The sequence below is a fragment of the Theobroma cacao genome, chromosome 7 (assembly GCF_000208745.1).
Source record: "Theobroma cacao cultivar B97-61/B2 chromosome 7, Criollo_cocoa_genome_V2, whole genome shotgun sequence".
Lineage (NCBI taxonomy): Eukaryota > Viridiplantae > Streptophyta > Magnoliopsida > Malvales > Malvaceae > Theobroma > Theobroma cacao.
The window spans coordinates 720,637-733,866 of record NC_030856.1 but is presented as its reverse complement, the minus strand read 5'-3'; the positions used below and the strand labels follow the sequence as shown (position 1 = coordinate 733,866).

Below are 13,230 nucleotides of genomic sequence, written 5' to 3'. Positions count from 1 at the left end.
GTCTTGTAGTTAGTGTCATGGTTACCTACTGATATACCTTCATTCAATAGAACAAAAACAGCTGTTTTGCAATCCGGAAATGGCTTCCATGCATGCTTTCATAAAACTTCAAATCTATCAGCCAGTGTGGCTGAAGTATTAGCTTTGGAAAGTAGTCTTGAGGAGAAGGCACGTGGTAGGACACGTGAGAGGATTAAGGCCCTCTTGGGCCACTGTTTTGTGGTGTTCATGGGAGCATAGCGGTGGCAGAAGCGGCGGCGGCGGCGGCGGCGGTAATGGGTGGTGGGGTTTTTGAAGGAGATATCGAGATATGGTTTTGGGTTTTGGGCCGTCAGAGGCCTGGGGTTAAAAGCCTTTAAAATATAAAGGCCAAGCAGTTTACAAAAACGATGCCGTTTCCCCATATTTTTATAATTTTTTCTTTTATAACCTTTTTTTTTCCTTTCTTCTATATTTTTGAGATTTTCCCCCAATATTTATAATATGTAAATAAAAGTTTTAAATATGTAAAATTAATTTTTTTTAATATTATAACTCAATATTATGCATAATTTCATATTTCCTTTCCTTAAATAAAACAGTTATTCAGTAATAAAATTATAAATTTTATGAGCAAAAAAAAATTATTCACTAATATAGCTCTATAAGATTGGCAAAATAGTATATCAAATGTCAAATTAAGCTTACTATTTTTTTCAAGTATATCATAAATTAACATAAAATAAGAAAAAAATGGATGAAAATTTTAATATATTAATTAACAAAATAAATCAACAATTAGCAACCTAACTTTAATCAAACACAAAAAATAATAAAAATAATATAAAAATTTTAATCTATTAATATTTTTTTAATTTGATACTATTACTAATGCATACAAAAAACTCATAAAAATTAATTAATATTAATATTTTTATTTTTTGAAAATTTCCCACCATTTCTACATCGTGACTCTTCTTTCTCACTCTGTTTCTGTCCACTCTCCTTTCCATGGCTCCTCTTGTCATTACAGTTCTCTTCCTTCTCCAACATCCAAGCAGGAAGCAGCTCCTTCACTTCCCTCATCCCACGGCAGAGGCAGAGCCAACCCAAGCAACCACCATGATCCTCACAGCCTCTGCTCCTAGTAGCAGGGCAGGGCAGGTCAGAGTCAGAACGCCACACTGTTTGAGGTTGACAAGGGGCCATGGGAGCTACCAAAGAGCACTCTTTCCACACTACACACAACTCTAAATATGAAGAAAAAAACTGGGTCGTTTTAAGTGAATACTATTTCTTTATTAACTTGAATTAATTCCTTCTTTTTTACCTTGCTTGAACCAAAAGCATGAGGTGTTAGAGTTTGACAAGTTTTGGAAGTCTGGGATGACTTTTGTCTCTATTTTGAAAATTGAAACTTTCTAAATTTTATTCGAAAATTGAAACTTCCTAAATGTTAGGAACTCTTATTACATAAGGATTGGTCAGATACCTATAAATACTTGTTCATGCAAGAACCTGAAAGCAGTGTGACATTGCAAAGTTAAAGAAAGAATCTTACAGTTTTATGATCAGTGTGATGGGTGACAACCGTTTTTCCCGGAAGGATTGCGTCATGAAGAAGCAGAGCTTTGTGGAAGGAAAGAAGAGGGAGAGAGGGAAGGATGATCCAGAAATCAATGCCATGTTCGATGCTGTCAAGAGGAGGAGGAAGGTCGAAAAAAGTCCAGAAGAAATCAGCTTGTTTGTCGAGAAAGTACTGGCTGAGCTCACGATCGTTGCTGAAGACGATGCACAACTCAACAGAGAAGGCCGACCTGCCATCAGCAAGCTCAAGAAGTTGCCATTTCTCACAGAGGTTTTGTCCAAGAAAAGCTGTCAGCTTCAGTTCTTGGATCATGGGGTTCTCACACTCTTGAAGAACTGGCTTGAGCCCCTTCCTGACGGCAGCCTGCCCAATGCCAATATCCGTGGAGCAGTTCTGAACATCCTGGCAGATTTTCCGATCGATTTAGAGCAGCATTACCAACGAGAGCAGTTCTAGAGGAGCGGTCTTGGAAGGGCGATCATGTTCCTATCCAAATATGAGGAGGAAACAGTTTCCAACAGAAGGGTCGCTAAGGATTTGATCGACAGATGGAGCCGAAGCATCTTCAACAAGAGTACAAGGTTCTCTGACCTGAGAAATGATGATGATATTCATGTTCCCGTAATGAAAAAGCCTGTAAGCAAACCTGCAATGGTGGAAGTAAAGGCTTGTGATTTGGGCGTCAGTGTTGCCAAGGAGCATAAGCTTTCTCGACCATCTTCTTTGAGGCAACATGTTACAAGGCCCGAACCAGCTTCACTTGTTTATACAGTACGTCCCCAATCTAAGTACAACCCAGAGATAGCCAGAACGTCTGCTAGACAACAAGAAGTACAAGGAGACTCTCGCCAAAGGATAGAGCAGAGGTTGAAGCAGTTGAAAGCAACGAGAAAGAAGCCGCTGCAAGCTGCAAAGCTTAGTGCTGAGGGTCGTCGTGTGCTCCTAAGTGTGTGATGTTAAACAAGTCGATATTATGTTCTATTAGACCTTCTTACTGTTTTAGCTGTCAAAGAAATTTTCTGTAATTTTTAAGTTGTTATGAATGAAGTTAAATTTTTTAGTATCATTCTCCATTGTCCTGTGTACATTCTCAAGTTTTTCTTTTCCCTACAATCTAATCAAAATATAAAATATTTGCATTCGGCTTTGTGTTCTCTGAACGTTCTTAGATTGATAATCATCCCTAGCACAAGGTTATGAGCTACTGAGATAGACAACAAAAGCTGACATCGAAAGGCCTGAGAGTTTATTTCAGCATGATTCAGCCTCTGGAAATCATTCGTGTGTGTTGTCCCCCATAGAGTAAGCGCTAGAGCTTGCTGTCATGGATATCTCTATTTTTGAGTAATATATGCAAGAGAATTGCTGCTGCTGTTACAGTTTTAACGTGTAGTTAATGTGTACTATTGGTGTTCGCTTGTTGTAGTCATTCTTGTGAATGTTCATCCAATTTTTGAGCTAAGTCTTTTATTCTAATTATCAAATTTGGATTGCTCAAAGGTCAATGTTGTTTGAGAACATCAGTTCAGAGCAAAACTCAGTCATCAAAATTTCAGTTGATTGTGAAACCAAAAACATAAGCAGGTTGCTGTAAATCATCCCAAGTTACATGATGATAACTCGATGAGTCTTCCCTTCCCTTAGAGTTGAACAAAATGCCCCGCAATCCTAAGCTTGATAGTATTGCTTTCCTCTTATCTGGTGTATTATGAGATGCAAAGAATTGTTGTGCCTTGCATACCCCAAGCCAAGGAAAATCCTTCACATCAACAGTCTTGGTTGCATTTATGTTGTTGATTTCTACCTACAATCCCTCTTTACAGCAGGTTGAGGACTTGATGAGGAGGTAGAACCTCCTCCATATGCGGAATGTCTCCAACTAACTTGCCTATACTTTGCTGTTTTTCCTCAGAACCGGCTGGCTGTGTCTTGGCCCAGCTACTACGTCGAGGCTCTGAATCCAAAATGCAAAAGTCCTGTCAAAATCATGTATTTCTGGTGTTTTGCTGCACTGTGACCAATGCAGAACCAAGGCCATTAAAATTTGTCCGTGCTTCCTCCACTGATTGAGCTGAGTTTAGTCTTCGTTATATACTGCAAATCTTAAGGTAACTAGCCATGCATTCATCATGGACAACTAAAACGTATGGCATCTTGTATTCATCTTTTTGCTGATCTTTCTGCTTCTTCTCCTTCTTCTTTTTCTTCTTGAACTCGAACTCCCTGTCTCCTGATGAGATGACCACTTAGACTAAGTCTGGTAATTGTTGTATGGTTACCTACTTATATAAATGATCCGAAAATGGCTTTCATGCATACTTTCAAAAGACTTCAAATCTGTCAGCCAGTATAGCTGAAAACGCCAACCTTGCTCAAGAGTCTCAAAATAGGTTACTTCTTTTTCTGTTACATTCATGTATATGCACATCAATGTTCCAATTGGAATAAGTTTTACATGCAAAAAGAAAGAACATACGTATAAGGTTGAGTAAGCCGTTTAACAATGATGCTCGATGCAATTATTATGGAAAATAATTACACTTTTCATGAGAGGAGATACTAGTGTTTATGACAAAAGAAATGTTGAATCATCAGAAAATAAAAAAAAAAGAGTATTAAGTATTTCATAAGGGAAATACTAGTGTTTATTATTTTTTTTCCCCAGCATCCATTATATATTTTCACAAACGAAAAAGACTGTTACATTGTATGTTGCCAATACTAGGAATTCTGTCCATAAGCAGACCAATGTGCAAACGACCTGCTGGTTTAAATTCAGCTTTAATGTACCATAAAAAAGCTCCTCGAGCAGCTCCCATTGTTATCACCAGACTGCAAGCTTTAGTAGTTTGCCTGGTAAGCAATATATCAGGCTATAGAATTGGTATGATCTGTTTCTTAAGGGCCTCCCACAAATCATGCTGAAGCACTGGTAAACTCTTTATTCTTCGGCACTGTGTACTTCCAGGGTGAATTCAATAAAATCGGGTTGATTTGATAATGCTGTAAACATGAGCTATTCACTGCAGTGGCCCAGTATCAAAGAGAGAACTCTGTCATGCAGTGAGTTCTTCACATAGACCATCAAGGGTTGCTGTACTGTACTCATTTCTTCACAAAGCCCGAACAAGACGAGCTGCAAATGCTCCATCTAGTGAGTGTTTCACTGGATTAGAGAGGTAGAAGCCTTGTTTTGTAACGAAATCAGATGGTACATATCTATCAACAGGATCTATTCTGAATTCCTGAAAAAGGAAAGTTAAAAAAAAATCAATTAATAAATAAAATTCCAGCACAGAAGTTGAGGAAAAAGCCATTGCTCTTACAGGATGCCTGCCAAGAAAAGCATCCACCCTGTCTTCATTCTCTTCCGGATCAATGGAGCAGGTACTGTATATTAACACTCCTCCCAGGCTCACCAGTCTATAAATGCAGAACAAATGCTGTAAGGTTAAAAAGTTGGAATCATACATTCAATCAAAGAGTAAGACCCTAGGCGTAGAGGAGAACATAGATCTCACGTGGAAGCTGCATCAAGGAGCTCATCCTGCAAATTCTTAAGTTGTTCCAGATCTTCTAAACTTCTATTCCATCGCAAATCTGCTCTCTTTGAAACAGTAAAAGAAAGAAAGAGTGGTTAGATATATCTCATCTCCCCCAAAATCAAACAGTAGGTAACTGGGAGAGTGGGCAGAAGAATTAGAAGAAAATTTTAAATATTTTTAAAAGCTTGCAGCAAGTAAACATTGAACGATTCATGGTCATATCATGTTACCTTGGAGAGAACCCCAAGTCCAGAACAGGGAGCATCCAACAAAACTTTACCAGATTTGAGTAGACTATTCTCCTACAAATTTTAGAGTAGAGATATACGTAAGAAGTTCCATATTCCTTGAAATACTAAGCTTTTAAGAGAAGAACTTACAGAAAAAGTACAAAGATCAGCATGGATTGTAGCAACAACACCATTGACTTTTTGCACATTGGCTGTCTCTCTAAGGATTCTCAAGCGGCCTTTGTTTATGTCAATTGCATGCACTTTGCCTAAGAGTCAAATAAGGAGTCCCATCATGGTTTTCAGCAACCAAAAACATGAATTAGTTTTGCATTATCTTACTATAAGAAATTATAAAATTAAATTAACATGGCCAGAGAAGTTCCAGGCTATCTAAGTGCAGATTCTGTTGTGCTTCTTGACGTTAACCAAAAGATTCTGCTAGATCAGAACTTAAGGTGGAAGAGCTCATTCTTATTGTGTGCATATACATACAAGTATAAAAGAGGAATTAATATAAAATTGAAATCTTTTTGATGCCTGAAAATGACTGCTAAGTAGTTCAAGTAACAAAGAAGAAGAAAGCTGCAATCAGATAAAGTTGGCAGGTATACCTTTGCCACTCAAACGAGATGCCATGTAAAGAGTCTTCCCTCCAGGAGCAGCACAACAGTCTATAATGTCATCACCCGGTTGAGGATCCACAACTGAAACTACTAGACCTGCAATGAGATTTTGATATAATTTAAAGGACAAGTTGTATAAAATCCAAATCAAGTTCAGAAGAATTTTTCATTGATCAATAAATGAAAAGTGCTTTACCAACATTTAGTTTTGCAGGGACATCTAACTACCTCACTGAAACTTAACATACTGTGATGTTATTTTATTATAGAATACCTTAATTAGAAACCTTAACGTTTTCTCTGTCCAAACAAGCTTTACGTGAAACCTAGATTGAAGACAGTGAACTATACCTGCACTTTCATCCTGGACAGAACAGAGACCTTCTTTCAGCAACCCAGCTCGTATGACATTCTGAAATTGGAAGAGTAGGTAATCAAGATACTGTGCACTGAGCAGTAATTTCGGTTTCCAGATAACCATCACTAGTAGCTACAGATGCAACATACAAGTGCCTTTTTGGTAAGGAACACTGTGATCTGCCCTCACAAAGAAAAACAGACTGCACATGCTGTACCAACAAATTTCAACTTATAATTCACATTTACTAGCCTCAAGCGTAGACTTCAAATGGCACCATATGTTGTATGAGCATAAACCTTATGTTGGAAAAATTCATATATCAAACTCCTACCTGCAAACCAATTTTTACACGCACAAAATCATCCAAATGCAAAGAAACCTCATGAGGGACCTGCAGTCAAAATAGAAAATTAATATTAAGGAGCATGGTATGGGAGTATGTTATAACAGATAAACTAGTCTGTGCATACTTAAGCATGAGAAAAAGGGTGGGGGCGAAGGAAGAATTACATAATAAAAATTAAGTTGCATTAAGGTGAAAGACCTTATTAATGCCATATTACCAGAAGCAATACTATCATGTGTGTTTCAAATATTTTTATGGAATATAGGAAAAATGATAACTAATAAGGCAAAGAATATGGTAATCAAGCACCTTCAAGGAATTAAGCTGCATCGCAAGGTCATCTCTAGTAATTCCCTTTCCAGAGTTTGCCCTGATATCAGTATAGAAGAGTTAGTCTTAGAATCAATATGACACGAATATCATATTCAGAAAGCAGGAAAAATGTGGCAGAAACCTTAAGCTGAAACTGGGATCACTATTGTTCCACATCATCAGCCGAATTGCTTCTTCTTGTCCAAGATACTTCGTCCATCGCCTTACCATCCACTAGAAAATTAGATAAATAGGCAGGATTAAAGTTAGCACTAAGGATATGGACAAAGTTAGAAAATTTATGAAATAAAACAATGCCTTTATGCTTCAATTTACAAACTGATGATAAACCACAGATCAAGTTGGCAGTCAGGATTATGAAACTACCATTGCACATTATCCTATACATATTTCTAAAACAACTACAAGCAGAGGTTTACAATCGCAGACTTACAACAGGATGAGAATAAAGAGTAGCAAGAGCACGTGCTTGTGCACGATCATCACCTTCCAATTTGGGTAGAGGAAGGGAGTTATTTTCCTGCCAACCCCAAGTGAAGAAGACATAAAAAACCTGATCATTGCTCACTGCTTCAATCACGTAAACAGAAAGTGGCAAACCTTAACCAAAACTAACTTCCGGAGGATCCCATTGACCATGTTACCAGCACCAGGCCGAAGAGCAACCTTTGCAAGTTTCACATTCTGCACTTATACATAACAAAGTTGACAATAGAAAAGATTTTAGGCCAGAATCTTATATGAAGTAAGATCCAAATTGACATATGCCATCACATATAGAGCTTTTTAAATAAAAATATTTGATGGTTTCACATGGAGGATCTTCAAGGTAGAAAGAAGAACGAAACATGCAATTATCAGAAAAATGAACAGATTTACCTCATCTACAACAGCATATGGTGGCATATTAAGCTTGACAATCTCGTAGAAACCAATTCGGAGAATCTAAAAGCATAGACAAGAGATGAATTAAATATATTCAAGTTTCAACACTCCAAATTGACTCAGCTTTGTTTCAAAGCACATAAGCAAGTCATTCAGAGGGGGAATTAATAAACTCGTAGATTGTTAGTGCAAATGCTCAGCAAAAAAAAAGATTGCTCGTGCAAAAATTGAAAAATCAATAAAAGCCACTTTATGAAGCTGACTTAAAGTATTAAAATTAATAAATAAATAAACCACCAAAAGATTAAAGGAATATTACGGACAGACCCCTACAGAATATCTGAAGAAAAAGTACCTGTAAAAGAAGTGGCTCCATGCTGCTAAACACACTTTTATCATGGCATAGTGATCCAATCAAATGATCAAGATATCTCCTCCAACGAATGGTGCCTCCAACGATATCTGTAACCTATGACATTCCAAACATAACGACTTCTTTTAAAAACTTATTGCCATTTATTTAACTTGTTTAAGTTCATATAGGAAGTCCTTAGAAAAAGCATCTCTAACCTCCATTAGAAACGAGGAAACAAAATATAAAGCCTGGTTAAACTAGTTTAAGCATTTTGATAAGTTAGATATAAAACACTCTTAAAAATCTCTTGATGACTGCCTAGACTAACATCACACTAAAATAATAGAGCAACATAAGCACATGAAAGAAAAGAAAGGTAAAAGAAAGATGACCAATCTAAGATCTCGATCATCTAAATCACGAGTGCGAAAGCCAAGAGTTCTTTCCACATATCCCATCTCATTATCACCAGAACCCTTTCCTTTCTCATTTAAAAGGTCAGCAAATGCACCGCCTAGCTCAATTCTCATCAACCTCACTGCAGATACTGCATAAGTCATAAAAAAAATTCCACAAAAGAAAATCAACAATATGAGGTAGAATACTCTTAAGACCAACTGCCCTGACCTTATATTTAATCTCAAAAGAACCAAGAGTAAGAAATATGATATTATAAACATGATACATATACACTTGATTACTGATCAAGACAATTATTTGGATGGAAAAATAGCACACTTATACTAGTAGAATTTCAAATCTTAAAAAAAGGTATGAAGTGAGTAATGCATGCAATTGTCAGCACAATTTCAACCATTCATTATGCCGCCTTAAAAAGTGGCACAACAAAAATGAATTCCATAAGAAAGCAGAGAGAGAAGCTGAAATTACCAGCTCTATGGGGAGAAACCTCCAAATTCAACTTCTGGACTTTGTGTGAGGGACTGAGAAGACCTGAATTGTCACATTATTTTTATCATCAAAACAAGCAACATGAGACTACACTTAAAAGTTCTAACTTATATAAATGTAACCCAACTTGTCCTACATCAGATAAAAGCCCGCAACCTTAAGATTCTACAAAAAAGATTGAAACTTGAGTTCCAGATATTTCAGTCTTCCATTTTAATTTCTGGGTCTAAAAACTTTCTTCATAACAGTTTCTGGGGAAGAAACAGCAGCAAGCTACCTTTTTTAGCAGTAGAAAATGATGTGTTAGACTTGTTTGTCCTCTTGGTGAGTTTCAATGGCTTGGAGGAAGTTCTCTGTGCTTGTGAAGAAGAAAAGACATGAAGAGGCAGCACGTTTGCCATTGATGCTTTGGTTTCTTGTATTGAAACACGACCAGAGCAACCCGACGAGCTTATGTTTTATTTACTCTGCTTGTTTTTTGGGATAACATACGGAAGCAAACAAAAACGGAAAAACCCCGTCCAGTGTCGATGCCGCTCTTTTGACACGCTTCAGCCAGAGCTTGTCCGAAGCTCTAAAATGTGGATTGAGTTGGACTAGCATGGGCCTGTCTTCAGCAGTTGTTACTTGTTAACCGAAACTCCCTTTGTCCATGGCTCGAACAGCCCTAGTAAAGGCCCATTTGACCCCATTTTATTAACAAAAAAATGAATATACTAAAAGCCCTTTCGACCACATTCCATTGTACAGCTCTGATCAGACTCTTGTCCTTTTGTCTCCACTCTTTCGATCTTTGGGTCAGGAGACATGATGACATGAGTCAGTAACTCACTTAATCTTGGTCTATTTTGTTCTTGAAGTCCTTGGCTGTCTGTCACACTCCAGTTTCCAGGCCAACCGAATGGCATCTGAGGCTGAAGTAGCAGTTTTTACAGACACAAACTTAGGCACTCACTTAGCCATGGCTGTCTCTCCAGATACCACTGTTGGAGATTTCCAGAGTAAGCTTATAACAAACACAATCTTCTTTTCTTGCTCCTGATTACATGTTGCTATCTATTTTCCATCTTTTTCCTTTCTCTTTTCTTTTTTAGTTTTCCCAGTTGCAAAGTTGCTGCCTTTGCCATTACCTTATATGGGGGAATTACTGACATTAACTCATTCTCTTATGTATTGGAGTTACTACTCTTTGACTGATTCTCTTGCTTTCCCTTTAGTTTATCGGTTGCAAAAAGCAATCATATATATCATTCTGGCAAATGGGCATTGCAGATTATATTCATTTCACCTAAATTGATGCACAAAAATTCATCCCTTTCATTGCATTGTAAAAAAGAGATTTTCATTTTCCCATTTCTACCTTTAATTATTGTTAGTGCTCCCAGTCAAAAAAGGGTAGTTTTTTCTTATTTTCACATTGATATCACTTTAGAGAGTAATGCTACACAAGCATAGCTTATCTAGGACCACCGGGCTAGTTTGTGAGAATTCAGATAATTGCATTTTTATCCTGGAAATGTCCTGGTATATTTGATTTTGCCTCTTTCATTCCTGTTGTTTTATTGTAGCTAATGGATCATTGGTAGATTAAGAATTGTATAACTTATAAACTTAATGACCACATTTAGACTATGATTGTCGATCCAAAGATATGTTATTACGGTTAGCTTCTTCCTAGTGTTCAACTTGCTGTCATTTGATGATTTAATGTTAGATTACTGCATTGTTATTGCATTTCTGCTCTAGATGTTCTAGCCCCTGCTCTATTTGTTTAAGCAATTAGCGTGTGCCAAAATCTTATCTGTAGGGGAACTCGAGAGAACGCACTGCAGTTGTTTCCCCAAATTGGGAAAGATCGAAGTTTATGCATTAACGGTAAATCTCATGTCAATCCTTTCCTTTTTCTTGATTTGATGCTGTTGATGGGTTCTTCTCCTTACAATTTTCCTACCACTTGTTCAACTAATAACTTGTCTGTATGTTCTGCTGTTTGTTTCCTAGTAGGTGAAGAGAAAATCATGCTTTTACCATCTGCCTTTATCTATGCCTATAAAGTATGCTTTCCATCATCAAGAGGGAACGTGGTTCCTCCATATCGAAGCAAGGACTTTAAAAGCTTCAAATGGGCCATGCTTATCAAACTTTGCTGCTGCAGAAGTTGGAGATCATAAATGTGATGGCAACCATCTCACCAATTCTCTTGTTCAAAACATTGGACAAGAGCCCATGATAAGCAGTGGTAAGAAACTTAGTGTCAAAGCTTTACCACAAGAGCTTCTAAAAACTTATCTTATTTAAAGGAAGAGAAAGACTAACATCATAAAATATCAGGATCATGAAATTGAGAAGGAATACCTGAGTAAAAATAATTGAATTCCAAGTGTTAATCTCTTAACCTTTTAGCTTCTGAATATGAGGCTGAATCTGCAGATGCAGCAGAGAGGGAATTGAGTTCAATGACAAAGAATCCAACTAATATCTCATTGAGAGAAATATCTGCTGCTGGTACCATCAATGGATACCTTTTGAACTGTAGTGGAGTGAGCAAACATGCCAACTCTCCTATCACTAGTAGAGCCATTCAGAGTCTGCCAGAAGATCAGCTGAGAACCAAAGCGGATGATTGCTGCTCAAGCATTCAAATTGGTGGCTCACCACGATTTATGGTTAGAACGCCCCCAAAGCAATCATTGTTTTTGTTGCCTACGGCCCAAATGACTGGAAATCCTAGAGAGAAGTTTGTAGATAGTGAAGTTGGGAAGCGAATTATCATAGCCTCAAATAACATTAGAATTTCTGCAAATAAACAAGGACCTGCAACTCCTCTTAGCAGATTCAGAGATGGGAAACTGTTACGCTACAAGAATTTATCTCTGGCAAAATTCTTAGTGTTTGAGATCAGTGACAGTGATGACTGAGGAAACCAATGATGCCTCCTGAGCAATAGGGAATGTCCATGCCTTGTAATCCCGTGCTTCTGTGAAGTAAAATTTTCTGCAATCTATTTCTTGTTGAGCTGATCCTACTTGCATGTTATGCCAATTCTCTCTTTTATTGTTGACATCGCATCCGTATATGAAACACTGAAGGTTGTATAATTCACCAGGTGTTAGTAGAGTGAAGTCATTTGTCAGGCCTTCACTTTCATGTATAATTTAGTTGCAAATGCAGATGAGCCATACTTTTTTAGAGCGAGAGACTTTAAGAACTATACTTTTGTGATTCAATCCTTTTGTAAAGGTGTCTGCACGTATGCAATGCTCTGCATGTGAATGGAATGGTCTAGGGTGGTTGAGCATGGACAGAACCAGTTCAGTTAGTTACACTGTTGTTTGATGTGGAAATGTTTAGTAAAGTGATCATCATATCAAGCCAGTTTTCTTGCTTTTGGTGATCAGCAGCCATGTTTACAAGTTAGACTAATGAGAAGGGGGATAATCCACTCCTATGTATTACACTCATGTTCTCAGTTAGGCATTCTCCATGATTTTATTTGCGTCTGTCTGCTGATGCTGTGCCATCTTTAATAGTACTAGTATTCAGCTTCTTTCTTGTTTTATTATTTTCTTTTTAACTTTCTGAGTGTTCATGCCATCTAAGCTATTCTCTATTTGATCAATAGAGATTGTTATGTTATCAGATTTAGCCACGTGGCAACTTCTGCATCCCTTAAACCAATCTGTTTCCTGATAAAAAAGAATAGAAATGGCCAAATGGGTTGGAATCTTACACATTGTTTGACATGCAGGTCAGTCCATGACCTGTAAAAGTATGAAATAACCGGCAATCCAACCACCCATTTTGCACTCATGGTGGCAGCTCAAAGCAATGGGGCTGGGCTTAGACTTCAACTTATGCATCCCTTAACCAAATCTGTCCCCTTATAAAAAACAACAGAAATGGCCAAATGGGTTGGAATATTACACATTGTTTGACATCCAGGCCAGTCCATGACCTGCAAAAGTATGAAATAACCAGTGACCCAAGCACCCATTTTGCACTATAGCACCTGAAATCAATCGGTCTGGGGTTAGACTTTAACTTACGCATCCTTTAAACCAATCTGTTTC

General features: G+C 37.5%; 3 protein-coding genes across 6 annotated transcripts; 2 read left to right on the top strand and 1 right to left on the bottom strand.

Moving 5' to 3' along the window:
* LOC18593273 (protein IWS1 homolog) lies at nucleotides 1,559–2,521 on the top strand. Its single transcript, XM_007020420.2, is given in 1 exon segment — nucleotides 1,559–2,521. A coding segment is annotated over 1 exon segment (963 nt).
* LOC18593272 (ribosomal RNA small subunit methyltransferase B) lies at nucleotides 4,057–9,697 on the bottom strand. 3 transcript variants are annotated; one of them, XM_007020419.2, is made up of 17 exons: nucleotides 9,438–9,697; nucleotides 9,140–9,202; nucleotides 8,641–8,795; nucleotides 8,249–8,362; nucleotides 7,888–7,953; nucleotides 7,609–7,692; nucleotides 7,442–7,528; nucleotides 7,130–7,221; nucleotides 6,985–7,045; nucleotides 6,661–6,720; nucleotides 6,320–6,380; nucleotides 5,957–6,064; nucleotides 5,493–5,611; nucleotides 5,343–5,414; nucleotides 5,089–5,174; nucleotides 4,894–4,990; nucleotides 4,057–4,812 (listed from the first exon to the last, which is right to left on the bottom strand). In XM_007020419.2, the coding sequence occupies exons 1-17, from the start codon at nucleotides 9,559–9,561 to the stop codon at nucleotides 4,681–4,683; spliced, it is 1,581 nt and encodes a 526-aa protein (XP_007020481.2). In that variant the 5' UTR covers nucleotides 9,562–9,697; the 3' UTR covers nucleotides 4,057–4,680. The 3 variants fall into 3 exon arrangements, with proteins under 3 accessions (XP_007020481.2, XP_017980145.1, XP_017980146.1); XM_018124656.1 differs by lacking the exon at nucleotides 9,438–9,697 and adding an exon at nucleotides 9,297–9,431; XM_018124657.1 differs by lacking the exon at nucleotides 9,438–9,697 and adding an exon at nucleotides 9,317–9,431.
* LOC18593271 lies at nucleotides 9,910–12,660 on the top strand. 2 transcript variants are annotated; one of them, XM_007020418.2, is made up of 4 exons: nucleotides 9,910–10,161; nucleotides 10,968–11,035; nucleotides 11,165–11,399; nucleotides 11,591–12,660. In XM_007020418.2, exons 1-4 carry the CDS (start codon nucleotides 10,062–10,064, stop codon nucleotides 12,076–12,078), a joined length of 891 nt encoding a protein of 296 aa, XP_007020480.2. In that variant the 5' UTR covers nucleotides 9,910–10,061; the 3' UTR covers nucleotides 12,079–12,660. The 2 variants fall into 2 exon arrangements, with proteins under 2 accessions (XP_007020480.2, XP_017980148.1); XM_018124659.1 differs by having other exon boundaries at nucleotides 11,564–12,660.